Source organism: Mesoplodon mirus, assembly GCF_964341445.2.
Source record: "Mesoplodon mirus genome assembly, chromosome: 10".
Taxonomy (NCBI): domain Eukaryota; kingdom Metazoa; phylum Chordata; class Mammalia; order Artiodactyla; family Ziphiidae; genus Mesoplodon; species Mesoplodon mirus.
In genome coordinates this window covers 36,800,380-36,815,172 of record NC_138986.1, presented here as the reverse complement: position 1 = coordinate 36,815,172, position 14,793 = coordinate 36,800,380, and the positions used below count along the sequence as shown (strand labels likewise).

Sequence of the window (14,793 nt, the reverse complement as noted above, 5' to 3'; positions counted from 1 at the left end):
AAGTGCTTTCTTGGTCCCTCCCGGACATGGGTAGAGGCCTGAAAATTTTGGGTAAACAGGTGCACACCTCCCAGCAAAGGTCTAAAAAGGCTAAGCTCCACCTTCTTGTTTCAGCACTCAGATTATAAACAAGTGCCCTTCTCACAGACTACAAACAGACTATTTCTGTGTGTTATGGAGGGTGATTTTGCTATTTAAAATAACCCCCAAGCCTAGTGCTGAAGTGCTGTCAGGTATCCTAAGTGCCAGAAGGCAGTCTGTGCCTTAGGGAGAAATTCATACACTGAATAAGCTTAAGAAGTTTCATTCAGGTTTCGTCAGTTAAATAAGCTTAATAGCGCTGTTGGCTGGGGAGCTCAATGTTAATGAGTTAACAGCATGTATTAAATGATGTATCTTTAAACAGAAACACACATAAAACAGATACTGATCAGTTGACAAAAATTTGGGGTCCAGAATGTCAGAGGAACCTAGCACTGTATTTCTACCAGGAGCAATGATTCCTTATTGTAAATCCACCCTCCTTCCTCTCCCCAGGGCATTGGCCCACTGTGCTGCAGCCCATGGATCTTGCCATTGGCCTAGCAATATCATTCACAATAAACTGTCCCATAAAAACAAAAACAAAAACAAAACACACACACACACAAAAGTTCATCTCCAGTATTCTGACACCAAGTGTCAACTGTGGAACTTTCTTCACCTAGGATATTAATTCATAATTTTTCTTTTTGTTGATGATTGATACCCTTCCCTTGATTTAAACGTACGCATTATTTTTATCCCACATGCCCAGTAGTCATAGATTCCAAAGCCACTGGATCACTTGAGTACCTAAGTGCCACTGTTTAATGAAATATGTATATTCAGGTCTGTAAACTTAAACACGTGACTTGGAGTGCTACTTGCAGACGATTCTGACAGTTAAGTATTTACATGGACCATGGTGATATCCAAAAGAAAAATGCTTTTAAATTTGTGGATTATTTCACTGAACTATATAAAATGGGTATCAATAAATGCATTCACTAAAAAAAACCCAAACACACAAAAAGTGAAGGCAGAGCCGACCTCAAGCCTTCATAGGGCGGAGCACGCGCCCCGAGCCCGGAGCGGGCGCCGTCCGCCCGATGCGCGGAGCGGCCGGCAGGTGGCGCCCAGGGGCGGGCTCCCTCCCCGCGAGGCCTGGGCCAGGTGGACTGGAAGGGGCGGAGGTAACCAGAAGCGGGCAGCTGAGGCCGCTCCGCGGTTCCCACCCCTTCAGCGCTGCGCTCGCTACAAGCGTGCGGGGAGAGGACGCGAGCGGCTGTGCCAGCTGCGTTCCGAGCTCGGGCACCGCTGCTGCTTCTCCTCCAAGCGCCGGGCGTCCCCGCCGCGCTCAGTCCGAAGTCGGCCACCATGGAGGCGCAGGCACGAGGTGAGTGGTCGTCGACCGCCTTGAGGGTCAGTCCCTGGGGAGCGTAAAGGCCCTTTCCCTGCGTCACCTAACTTTGCTCCCGGACCGAGCGGATGGGTGACCGCTCCACACGTCCGCAACTCCGCTCCTACCCGCGCCTGCGGGGCAATTCCTGCTCCCCAAACTCAGGATTTGCTGTGGGGCTGGGGACCAGTGAAGGACGCATTAAGTGCAGAGGAGCCTCCGTAGGAAATGCGCCGGCGGAATGCCCTACTTCTTTCCCAGCCCGTCGCCCACACGCTTCCCGAACCTCGTGGGCGCCCAAAGGACCTGCTGGGCAGGGACCGGAGTCCGCGTTTCGTTCCCTTTTCCCCGCGGGGAGTAGCGGGGAGCGCGACGCCTCCTGCCCTGAGCGGTGGGCTAGCGTCCCGCAGCTCCCAAGTCCCGGGCTGAGCGCGGCGCGCGCCGCGGCGGTGGTTCCTCGGGGATCCGGCTCTCCCGGCTACGCGAGGGGTTTGCAGGGCCGGGACCTGCCTTCCGAGGCCGGGAGAGCGTTACCGCCCGCTGATCTTCAGCAGCTCGACACGGGTGTCCCTGTTTCCCACGGTCGGGAGCGACTTCTGCCTCCCCAGGCGCGCAGGGCCGCCGGCCACGGTCTGGCCGCCACGCTCCCAGCTCCTGGGGTCGCCCGCTCGAGGAGCCCGAGACCGCTTTACCAAGGGCAGCCTGGTGTCTTGGGGTCACACACGGACGAGGGTTAGGGAATCCCGAAGGAATCGTACAAGAGTGGAAGTAAATGGTCGGTGGAAAGAAACAGAGGTGGGCGGAGGTGGAACAGGAGACTGGTAGGAAAGGAACTGACTCTGGAGTCTATCTTGGGAGCAATGCCAAGAAGGAATCGGGGATAGAGTTCAGCCTTTAAAACAATCACCACCACCTTTCTAACACACTGCGGGAAATTCTGTGAAGGCTTTTTAAAATAAATTTAAAAACCCGTTTAAAAAAAGAAAAAGCAAGAGGTTCATGACCCTATGTGCTCGCCCTTTAGAGGCCTAAGCGTCTTGCATGTGAGCGACTTGGCAGATACTTGGGCCTGGAGCCACCCAACAGGTTTGCTGCCAGGATTACGATGGTCTGAACAGTACAAACCATCCTCGTTCTTACCATCAGCCAAGATCCTGTGCATAAAGCTGCCAATTCCAGTATTTTTTCCCCCACTCTCTAAATAGGAAAGGGGAATTCAACCAAGGGTTGTTGGTCAAATTCAAAAGTAGAGGTCAAGTTGGAAGCCTTCACTCCTAAGCTGAAGCAGGTGGAAACAAGTCTGGAGCTTTCCAACCTGCTTTGCAGATTAGAATTATTTGCAGTCTTAAATACAGGCCCTGGCAGATCCCAGACCAATTAAATTGGAATCTCTGGGGCCTGGGCATGGGTATATTTGAAATCTTCCCAGGTGAATCTGTTACTCAGTGAGGCTGGAGAGAAACTACAGCAGATGGGAAACATTCATCAGGTTTCTGAAACTACAGATTGGACCCACTAGTGTTATTCGTTTGCTTTACTTGAGGAATATACGTAACAAATATTCCAGTGCTTTCCTTGGCCAAGCACTGTGCTAGGAGGAACAAACACGGCCTTGACCTCTGCTTCATGAAATTTACAGTAGAGGAAGAGATGGACATTAATTTGATAGTTATTTGATAAGTAAAATGTAAAATTGCAAGCATCTTAATGATAAGAAGAGGGCCACAGTGTAGCAAAAGCCTGAAAAATCTCCCGGCCTAGTAGGTGATAATCAAACCAGCAGAGTTTGTTTACTGTGTCCCTGTTTCTGCTCTTTGTGCTTTACATGTGTTGACTCATTTCTTCTTCACAGCAGTCTCATGAGCTAGGTAGTGTTGTCCTTCCAGTTCTCCAGAAAGGAAACAGGTCAAAGATGTAAATTTCTTGTAACATCAAGTTCAGGATCTTCTTGCCCCTTCGCACGTTTCTCTGGCTAAATGAATTGCCTCTTAGATTCTAAGAGAGTCCTGTGATTTCCTAAATGCAAGTTTCTATCCTCAACACCGTTTATTTTAGAATTATCTAGAGTGGGGATGGCTTCTCTTTCTGCCTCTTGATCTAGAGAAAAGCAAAACTGAGTGAGGTTAAGTGGTCAGCTGCTGATAAGATATCCCCATGTACTTTGCAGGGGACCCCCCCCACACACAAATGCTATGGACATGATTTGCACACATCGCTCCATAAATGCAGCAGCGGGTCCTAGAAGCGTTTCCCTAAGTGAAATGCTGCAGACATGTTCTTTGACTTTGGTAGAAGGTAAAACACAGAAGTGGGGTTAGGAGCAGAGCCATTCCATGAAGAGGGCCTGGAGAACAGGATGCAGTGAGAGGCCCACAGGAGGCCAACGTTGCCAGTTGTTTTCCTGATAGTAGAGAATTTGCTTTTATAAAAATGATATATTAAACAGAGAATTTATTTAGGAATGTAGCATTTTCCTGAAACATATGGCAGTCCTTTAAAGTAAAAAGTTCCTGATCTTTTTGAACTACCTTTCAATATTTCGTTACTCTAGGAAATAACTTTGTCTTTCCCATTGTCTTTAATGTTAAAAGGCAAAATTTCACTTAACACTTGAATGTATTCAGGTTAATAATTGTATGCGTGTCCTATAATTGCTGTAACAAATTACTGCAAATTTAGTGGCTTAAAACAACAGAAATGTTTCCTCTCACAGTTTGGAGGCTAGAAGTCTAAAGTCACTATCACTGGACCAAAATTAAGATGTCAGCAAGGCTTCCATCCCTCTGGATGCTCTAAGGAATAGTTTTTCCTCACCTCTTCCAGCTACTGGTGGCTGTTGGTATTCTTTGGCTGCATCTTTCTAGTCTCTGCCTTTGTGGTCATATTGCCTTCTCTTCTGTCTGTCAGATCTCCCGCTGTCTCTCTTTTAAGAATGCTTGTGATTTCATGTAGAGCTCCCCTGGATAATCCAAGATAATCTCCCCATCCCAAGATCCTTAACTTCATCACATCTGCAAAGACCCTTTTCCCATATAAGGTAACATTTAGAGGTTCCAGGGATTGGGACCTGATATCTTTGGGTGCCGTTATTCAGCCAAATTACAGTAACTATTTTTTATATTCAGACATTCTGTTCTGCTCAGGAGGATTCTCATAAGTCCATGAATGACACAAAGTAATAAACATCAGATTAATCCTGTTTGCAGATGCCATTAAAGTGAAAATGTCATATTTACCTTACTTTCTACTTTACTCAAAGGACATTTATTTGCACTCATCTTGTTCCGGGAAGAACTCAGGGCAGCTTATACAGATACATGAAACACAGCAAGGTAATGTAAATTAGAAATAGATGAAAGAAAACAAACCAGGATAAGAACAGAAAATGGAGCAAGGAATGAGCTCTAGAAAAATGAATACAGTTATAACCTTTTTATTAATATTCCATGAAAACAAATTCTTGCTTTGTAAACAAGGCATGTTATTTTTTTTTTTTTACAAAGCAGTAAAATAATCCCTTCTTTCAAAAATAGCAACAGGTCAAGTCTCTTATATTGTAGGGATCAGATTACCCAAGGAAAAAAATCTGTTTTCCACATTTCAGGCCATATAATCATAAACCTCAAACTGTGGAAGCTAGGTATTACACATTTTGATTAATGACTTTTGAAGATATTATGAAGAGCATTCTTAGTGTCTTCAAAGCTACCTTCTATTCTTTTATTTTCCCTCTAAATAAAAGTTTTAAAGTAATTAATGATGTTTATATAAGATAAAGTCAATCATTTACAACAAATCATGTACTATTGTTGCAATTAAAATTCTTATAAAATGGAGTCATAACAAATCATAGATACTATAGTATATTGGAACCTATTTTGAATTGCATTCCCTAATATACACCTTGTTTTCTTGATACTCTTGGTAGGCAGAATCTGAGAAGTTGCTTCAAAAAACTTAAAAGCAAAACAGTCCATTTTTCTGGCCAGTCATAAGATTTGGTACTTAGGGAGCTAAGTAAATAATAAATAAGTATTGATACTTTGACAAATAATGATTTGTCAAATAAATATTTCAACAAATATTTATTGATTACTATAGTAATAGCAAATGTTCAATAAGCACTTACTATTGAGAGGTAGCAGGGGATAGTGGTTAAGATTCCAGAATCAAGTCAAACTGCTTGTATTTTGATCCTACCATGGTCACTTACCATTAACATGACCCTGAAAAATGTATTTGATCTCTCTGGGCCTTGGTTTCCCCATACATAAAGTGAGGAAAATAATAACAGCTATCTCATAGGATTGTAATGAGGATTTAACGAGTTAATATATGCAAAGTGCTTAAAACGGTACCTGACACTTCGTAAGTACTCTATAAACATTTGCTGATGTTTTTAGTAGCGTGTGCCAAGAACTTTACATGCATTATCTTATTGAATCTTTTAATGGCACCATGGGATAGATACTATTACTTTTAACTCATTTTATAGACAGGGAAAACTGAAGGTCAGAAAAATTCAGTGAGGAAGGCAGAATTCAATTGCAAGTCCATCTGAGTCCAGAGTGTAAGCTCCACCACTATACTACACCATTTCTCAGTATGTGCTGGGCAGTATATGCCAACGGGAAGCAAAGATGTGTTTGATTGACATGGGTCATCTTTCCAGGGAGGGCAACCAAGAAGAGTCATTCCTATGGATAATGGCACATAGAACTAACTAGATGATATATTTCCATCTATTGGGACTTTTTGAGTATTAAAGTACTAATTAGAACTATTTCACAATGAGGGTGATAAAAACAATAATACTGTATTTTTTTAAGTGCCAGATGCCATGCTATTATGCACTTAAAAAAATCATGTTATTACTAAATACAACAAAGTCAAGAGGAAGGTAGTGCTATTTTTGTTTTACAGATGAAGAAACTAAATGACAGAGTAGTTGCACAACTTCCTTTAATTCATAGATCTTGGATGTGTTGGAGCCCAGATTTGGAATCAGAGAGTTTGACTCCACACTTTGGGATTTTATTAATATTCTATAACATCTCCTTAAGTTGGTGTGTATAAGTGGTCAGTGTGCAAAGTTAAAAATAATAGATTTTTCTTGACATTCTGTATGGTCAAGGGGGTTTTAAAAGGGCAGAATTTAACCATACTGTCCATTGCATATATGGGCAGCGTCTAGGTCTGGGAATATGACCCAGAATAGCTGAGGTCTGCAAGAATAAGCCCCATATTATGGCAAGTTGGGATAGGGGTGCTTATGTAGTAACAGCTTGCTGTTTTAATTCTGTTTTCAAGATGGGAAATTCTGTAAAATCACAGGCCATGTGATTCTTAGAACCAGTATGGAATTTTATCAGCAGCTGCAAGGAAAAGCCACTTCAAAGGTGGAATGGTTCAAATATGTTATTCCACTTCGTGTTCATCTATATCTCATAATCTCAGGACTTTAAAATAAATAAAAGGCATAGGATCTACCTGTTTGTCTCCAGAGAGTAGGGTCTGTACACTCTAGATGCCCGCTAAAAGGACTCATCTCAAGGAATACCCAAAAAAGAAAGATTTTTATAGTCTCATGAGTATTATAATTACTTGTTTACCCCGATATGTTTTAATTTAACCATCTCCCAGCACGTTAGCACAATACCTACTTTAAGAAGGTACCTAGTGGAAAAAATTGAATCGTCAGAGGGTTTGTCCTTAAGCTACTGTAGCAATCTCTGTGTTAAATTTTTGTGGTCTAAAATGGCAATTGAAACAAACTTATGGTTACCAAGGGGGAAAGAGGGGGAAGGGATAAACTGGGAGATTGGGATTGACATATACACACTGCTATATATATAAGATAGATAACTAAGAAGGACCTATTGTATAGCACAGGAAACTCTTCTTAATACTCTGTAGTGACCTATATAGGAAAAGAATCTAAAAAAGAGTGGATATATGTATATGTATAACTGATTCACTTTGTTGTACAGCAGAAACTGACACAACATTGTAAATCAACTATACTCCAATAAAAATTAATTTTTAAAAATGACAATTGAAGAAAAGAGGGTGGAAGTCCCAGTCATCAGCCTGGCTTGCTCTCCATGTATGTGGATGTTCACCATTACTGCAGTTTTGGAAGGTCCCCAGCAACACTTTGAAGCCACTTTTTAAACTTACGGAGTTAGGATGCAGTTAAGAACACGTAAAGGATGACCCCAGTCTGTGGATTTTCCAGCCTGTCATTCTACTTTTCAATGAATATTTTAGAAATGAAGTGTAATTTATTTAAAATCTATGCATTAAATTAAGAATCATTATTAATGCACCAGGGAAGGCAGTAGGACATTTTAATGAATTTGAGTTGGCTCAATGAAAGCTTTGGGTCTTCAAGGAAAGATGAATTTTAAATAGTTTCTCACAGTGTGAGTCGTTTATAAGTGTTACATTTTGATGCAGAGGGTGTGAAATTCCCAGAATAAAACCACAAATTTCCAAGAGTACCCCTTCATCACCACCATATTGCTTCTTTCTCAAAAGACAAAAATCTGACACTTGACTATTTGTGCTATAGCCAAATGATGTACCACACGCTGAAAACGTGTGTATATGTTACACCTCATCTCCAGACTTATCCATGGTTATTTGCACCTTACACAAATTACATTTTCCCTGCTGTGTATCTAAAACATAGAATCCTCCAAGCCCTTGGAAATTGCAAAATGCAATTTTCTTATAATTAGACACCTCTTTTGTCAATCAGTAACAAGAGCTCCTTGTCAAGAATCCTGGAAGCAGAACTGATTCATTCAGAAGAAAAAGATAACTAGGGATTGGGGACGGTGAGAAGGGATCTCTTCAGATTTCCCAGTTTCAGAGTCTCTGGCTGTTGGATATTTGTTTGTTTATTTTTCACTGATTTTCCCCCCTGCACATGAATGAGCTGAGAGTAGCAATAATGAGAGCAGAAAAGAAAATTGTTTATAAGTATTTCCAACATTCAGGATTTCAAAATGGATTCATTTCTACATGAAGACATTATGGAAAGATGGTTCCCTTACTTAAGAGTTAGGACAGGCCAGGAGAAAATTGAAGTCCTTGGCCTCGTTATTCCTCTTTTGATACCCCAGGTCTCCATCTGGAAATTTCAAGATATTCATCCTGCAAAGTTTATTTCAAGTGATTGGAAGGTTCTTATAAGCACTCACCTATTTCTATTTTCCTCATTCCATGAAGGACATTACTGATAAGGAAAATATCTATTTATTGTGGACCTACTGTGTGCCAGGCATGGTTGCAGTCATTTATGAGATGTTCCATCAGGTTCCCATAGTCCACTCTCAATGCCACTGTCCCTGAAAGAAGGAGGATTAGGACTTGGCATTTTTTCACTGTGACAGAGAATGTGTACAGATAAGAGAGGTTAGATGCATAGATACAATGTATAGAGACAACACACATGCAGAAATTTTTTGAAATATGATCTTGCTATTTTGATAAAATCTGCATGTGAAGACGTCAGGGGAGTGTATCCACCAGCCAGAAGGCAGGTGGTTACTTCCTGGCAGTGCTCAACGCATATGCTTTACAGATTCTCTGGCATGCAGGAGAAGGGCTGAGACCCAGGCCCCTCCTTTCGAGCAAGGGTTTTGGCCTCCACAAAGGAGAAAGGCCCTTGTACTAACAAATAAAAAATCCAATACATTTGAAAAGCAAATCTCGTATTGGAAAAAAAAGGGAGGTCGGTTGAGTAACAGTAAACAACAGCGGTAAAACACACATCTGAAAAGAGATTCAGATATACATTTGAAAAGAATTGGAATCACAGTATTGCTCACACCACATTGACTTAAGTTCTTTGATTATGTATGTTATGGGGTTGCTGACTTCCCTCATTAAGAGAACTGGACAAATAATAGTGGTATTAGCACTAACATGTTATAATCTACTATCCCAAATCTTACAATTAGATACAAATATAACTTTTTATGACCTTTGCTACTGTAGAGAAAAAAACCCATTTATATTTAGTGTCATCCCACATGTTGTGTACTTACAGTTAAATATGCTTGTTTGCAATGACCCAGGAATTCACAACATGTAAAAGTATGAAAACTACCTCCTGTGGAGATCTGACCTCAGGAAAAAAAGAACTTGATGCTCTCTTCCCCGATGACACCCTGTGCCTGCCTCTGCAGAGTTGCCTTCCTCAGATTTTTGTCTGTTCTTCTTAGTCCTTGCTCAAGGCTGAGGGAAAACAGATATTTTGGATTAATGTAATGGGACCTGTTATATATGGTGGAGTTATAATGGTCCCATGTAATTGCTTTGAATTTGGGTTCTCTTTGAGGAAAGAGAAAATTAGCTCTTTCTCTTAAAAAAAAAAAAATAATCCAGTGGTCAGTCCTCCGACGGTCCCCATCTTAGTTGACCTACCAGCATCTCTTGGCACAGTTGCTCATTCCCTCCTCCCTGGAGCACTTTGTTCTCTTGGTTTCCAGGATGCCGAGCACTTTCCCCCCTCCTCCTTCTTCGCAAGCCCCTCCTCAGTTTCCTTTGCCTTCTATCTGCACTCGCTCTCTTGGTGAGCTCCTCGTGACTGTGCTTTTAAATTCCATCCATACACCAACAAACCAGAACTCCCAAATTTATTTTCCCAGCCTGGACCTGGCCCCTCACCTTCAGTCTACTCACTTACTATGTCTGCATGAATGTCTAATAAAATCTTGAACTTAACATGTCTAACATTGAATTTCTGATCCTCTTCCTCTGAAATAACGCTAGTCTCCCAGTATCTCCCAAAGTTATTGCCATCTCAGCTAATGGCAACTCCATTTCAAATATGGAAGCCCAAAACCTATCCCAGGAAAGGTTTTTGTTTTGGGGTTCCCCCCCACCCCATCATATCCATATCCCATTTCCAGTTTGTCATGCCAGCTCTACTTTCACAATATATTAAGAGTGGAACAACTTCCCACCCTCTCTGCTGACCGTGTCTTGGTCCAGGCCACCATTATTTCTCACCTGAGTTTCTGCAGGAGTTTCCTAGCTGGTCTCCCTGCTTGGGCCCTGGCCTGTCTTCAGTCTATTCCCAACATAGTAACGTGAGTGATCGTCTCAAAACAGGTAGTATCATGCCATTCCTCCCTTCAGAACTCTGCAGGAACTCCTCCTTTCACTAAGAATAAAGAGGAGGGTCCTTACTGTGACCACAAGGGTGCTACGTGATTCCCCCTTCCTCCTCGTTACTTCCCCGACCTTATCTCCTAATGCTCTCCTTTGGAATTCCCTTTGCTGCTTCTTCAGAGCCTTTCAGCTGAGCCTTCTGAGCCTTCTGCCTCAGAAACTCTCCCTCAGCTGCCTTCCTGGCTTGAGTCCTCATCCTCGTTTCCAGCCAGTGTTACCCTTAGTCCTGGCAACTGGGCCCCTGTCGTCAGGAGACAGTCCTCTGTGGGTCTCTCAAGTTTCTGTGCAACTGGTCTTGTGAGCAAAGGCATTCACAGCTAATTTTCCCTTGACTCTTTTCAAGGAGGTTTTGCATAGCAGGCAGCCTTGGAAGACAGAGACTTGTCTCCCTTAGGGGCAGATAGATTTACCGTCCAAGATAATAAAGATCAGGACTCCCTCTGGACCCCATGTCGTGCAGATTTGCTAGCAGCCCCTGTATAAAATCAGAGCATCCTAATCTCCGTGTTACTCTCGGAAACACATCCCACTGTGTAATCAGGCACCACCTGGCCCTCAGCACGTCACCCTTGTGGAATTAGGGCTTAGGGAACTGGTGCAATGATGTTACTATGGCTACTGCTATTGTTTTGAGTAATACATTTTCTTTTTCTGTGACCCAGGAGTCTTGTATCTTCTGCCAACATCTGTGAAACTGGCAGCCTAATTTGTTTGCTTGCGAGTGGGGCGAAATCCAACACTTCACAATTCTTGACACCTTTCCTGAGCCGTTAACTTTAGAGGACCCCATTTTAGCCTTCTGTGTGAGCCTTGTCTGGAATGAGTAGTCTATAGACCCACCTAGAACCTATGCCTCCTCTTCTAGACCGAGCTCTGGGTACCCGGGACTCCAGAATTCTCTGCCCAAACAGCCCTCAGTGTGTTACCAGGCTTGCCTGTGCCTTCCAAGAGTAGACCATGCTGCCAGTGTGAACATTCTTCATCCTGAGAGATGACGGGCTGGCTGCTCTTGGAGTTGGCAGTGGGAGTCGCTTGGACATACAGGCTAGGGTACTGGTTGTCAAAGTGTGATCCCTTGACCAGCATCATGGGCTTAACCTGGGAACTTGTTAGAAGTGCAAATGCTTAAGCCCCACTCTCGACCTACTGAATCAGAGACTTTGGAGGTGAGCCATCTGTGTTTTAAAATGCCCTCCCAATGATTCTGATGCACATTCTGTTTCAGAGTTCCAATATAAACTCACTGGGCTAGGTTTCCCCCTGCACGTGCACAGGAGCCCCTGTTTGTGCTTGCGATGGACAGACCTCTAGGTGACCCCCAGTGATGAATGATTTCCAGTTTTCATACCCCTGTATGGTCCTTCCACCGAGATTTCAGGCAGGACCTGTGACTCGCTTCTAACAGCATGTGACAGACATGATGGGGTGTTATCCTTTGATTATGTTACTTTAATAATACTCTGTCTTAGCAGACTGGAGTTGAGACTCTCCTGGTGGGTTGATGAAGGAAGCAGCTGTGTTAGACAAGCTCACATGACCAGGAACTTTGGGCAGCTTCTAGAAACTGTGGGTGTTTTCTAGGACCTGAGGAAGGCAGCAAAAACCTAAGGCCTTCTGCTCTGTAGATGCCAGGATATTATTCTGCCAACAACCTGAGTGAGACTTGAAGTGGATTCTCCCCCAGTCAAACTTCTAGATGAGAGCGCTGGGCTTCCCTGGTGGCACAGTGGTTAAGAATCCACCTGCCAGAGCAGGGGACACGGGTTCGAGCCCTGGTCCGGGAAGATCCCACATGCTGCGGAGCAACTAAGCCCGTGCACCACAACTACTGAGCCTGCACTCTAGAGCCCGCGAGCCACAACTACTGAGCCCGCGAGCCACAACTACTGAAGCCCGTGCACCCAGAGCCTGTGCTCCACAACAGGAGAGGCCACTGCAATGAGAAGCCCGTGCACCACAACGAAGAGTAGCCCCCGCTTGCCACAACTAGAGAAAGCCCGCGCGCAGCAGCCAAGACCCAATGCAGCCAAAAATACAGAAATTAATTAATTAATTTAAAAAAAAAAAGAAAAAAAAGAGAGTGCACTGTGGCTGACACCTGGGTTACAGCTTACTGCCCTGTGAGACCCTGAAAGAGGACCCAGCCAAGCTGTGCCCAGGTTTCTGACCCACAGAAGCTCAGAGATAATAGAAGCATGCATTTGAAGCAGCTAACTTCATGGTAACATGCCATGTGGCAGTTGGTAGCTAACATGGTGCAGGGTGTCTGTGGGAAGAGAGGACAGGCTGTGTGCCTCCTTTGCACTCTTGCCGTAGGCCCTGCAAAGGTTAGTGATGATCATTTCGTCATGGCCTCTTTACATGACACTTCACCCTGCACCCTCACCACTCATGTGCACAGAGACACTTACTATTGATATTTCCCTAACCTGCTTTCCATTTCTCTTTTTAACCGCTATTCCCCTCTCACATACTGCATATTTTACCTAATGTATTTTTTTTTCCTTGGCTTTTCCTACCCCTCCTAAAAGTAAGTTCACTGAGGCCAAAATATTTTACTGAGTTCGTCAGTGCTCAATCTCCAGTACCTACAGCTGACGAATAATAGGGGTTCAATCAATATTTATTAAATGAATGAAGCAAGCTACAATCTTTCTGAGAGTCTACTGGTTCCTTGTTAATGCTCCACTGAAGTCAGCTGGCTCTTTCTACTGACTCAGTTCAGTATTGGATAATTGCATGAATGGTAAAAAATAAATGTGAAGAAAATAGTTTGAAGCATAGTAGTTAAATAAGTGAAAAAATGTGTTCCACTCCCTGCGACTTCCCCATAAAAAGAACAAACTGACCCAGGGTTTGCCATTCTTGCAAGACCAGAGTCCATCTACCAGTATCACCATGAAATGTAACCCTTACTTTCTATCAGCAGGCCTCTTCTTTTCCTGTGGCAGACTGGTGACTGTGTGGTCGGTTTGTAGATGTGATCATGTGCTCACAGAAGGAATCCAGGAGGCAGAGAGAGTCCAGCTTCCCCACTGGTCTGTGCCCCATTTTCCTCTCTCCCTTCCCTTAATTACCAGGCTGTGCCAGCTCAGTCATTTGCCCCAAAGGACTCTCCACTTTGAGTCAGGCACATGGTCCAAAGGATATCTATAGAGAGCCCTGGCTGCTTTCCCCAATATAAATCTACATTTTTCCCTGGGTAGTTGCTTTCTATTGTTTCTGTCCTCTGTCTCTTGATCAAACCCTTTTGGGAGGCAATCTGATGTAGAGAGAGGGCACTGGCCTGGGAGCCCGGAGACTTGTGTCTGGTCTCGGCTTTGTCATCATTATGACTCACCTCTCAGGTCTGTTTGCTCACCTCTTACCTGAGGGGTTGGATCAGATGTCCTTTGAGGTACTGACTAGCTCGTTCTTGAAAGGCTCATTCAAGTTCTTTTATCCGTGTTGTTTCTAAAAATAAAAAAGATTTGTATGTATCTGTATATATGTACACATGCAGATGTGTGTGTATGTTTATATATATAAAGCTGCTGTTCCTTTATATATAAAACAACCATAATGGAACTATGCTCGCTTCCATTTCTATATGGAAAGTTTGCAGTCAAGTTAGGTATTTTCATTTCCTAACGTAATTCCTAAGATTTTAGTCTGGATGCTGGTACGTCTCATTTAGAGTTTGACTGTACATAAGCTGTTTCTCCAGGCTGAGAGGTGAGTGCAGTCATGTGGGGAGAGGTCAGGAGGAAGAAATAGAAGAAAGATAAAGGTTCTGTCAGATAAAGGGACTCTAGCCTAGTGGTGGAGAGCACAGATGTCACAGAGATTTGGATTCGTGTCCCAGTTCAGTCATTTTTTGGTTGTGTGACCTTTAACTTAACCAAGTCTCAGTTTGGTCATCTGCAAAATGGTGAGAGTTGTGGCCACCCAGTGGGTATGGTGACGACTGAGGGAGATGATTCCCGCGAAGCGCTTGGGATGGTGCTTGGGTACCATTATGGTAATTAAAAGGAAAGGTGAGATTTATTTATTAAACAAATGTCATTTCTTTGTGAGCTTACCACCCTATTTTTATTGAAGCAGTTAGGTGTCAAGTTACTATGTTTAATGCATTCTTTTATCAGAAAATTCTTTGGATGTGGTACACCACCTACCACATGATTAAATATAGCTCTCTGGAGCTAAGG

General features: G+C 43.3%; 1 protein-coding gene across 2 annotated transcripts in view; it reads left to right on the top strand.

Moving 5' to 3' along the window:
* Positions 1 to 1,293: 1,293 nt before the first annotated feature.
* The window catches only part of TPD52L1 (TPD52 like 1), a 95,155-nt gene continuing 81,655 nt past the window's right edge, over positions 1,294 to 14,793 (top strand). For both annotated transcript variants that reach the window (XM_082633461.1, XM_082633460.1), the window contains exon 1: positions 1,294 to 1,417. In XM_082633461.1, the coding sequence (XP_082489587.1) occupies positions 1,399 to 1,417 (19 nt within the window). In that variant the 5' untranslated portion in view covers positions 1,294 to 1,398. The remainder of the gene's footprint in view (positions 1,418 to 14,793) is intronic.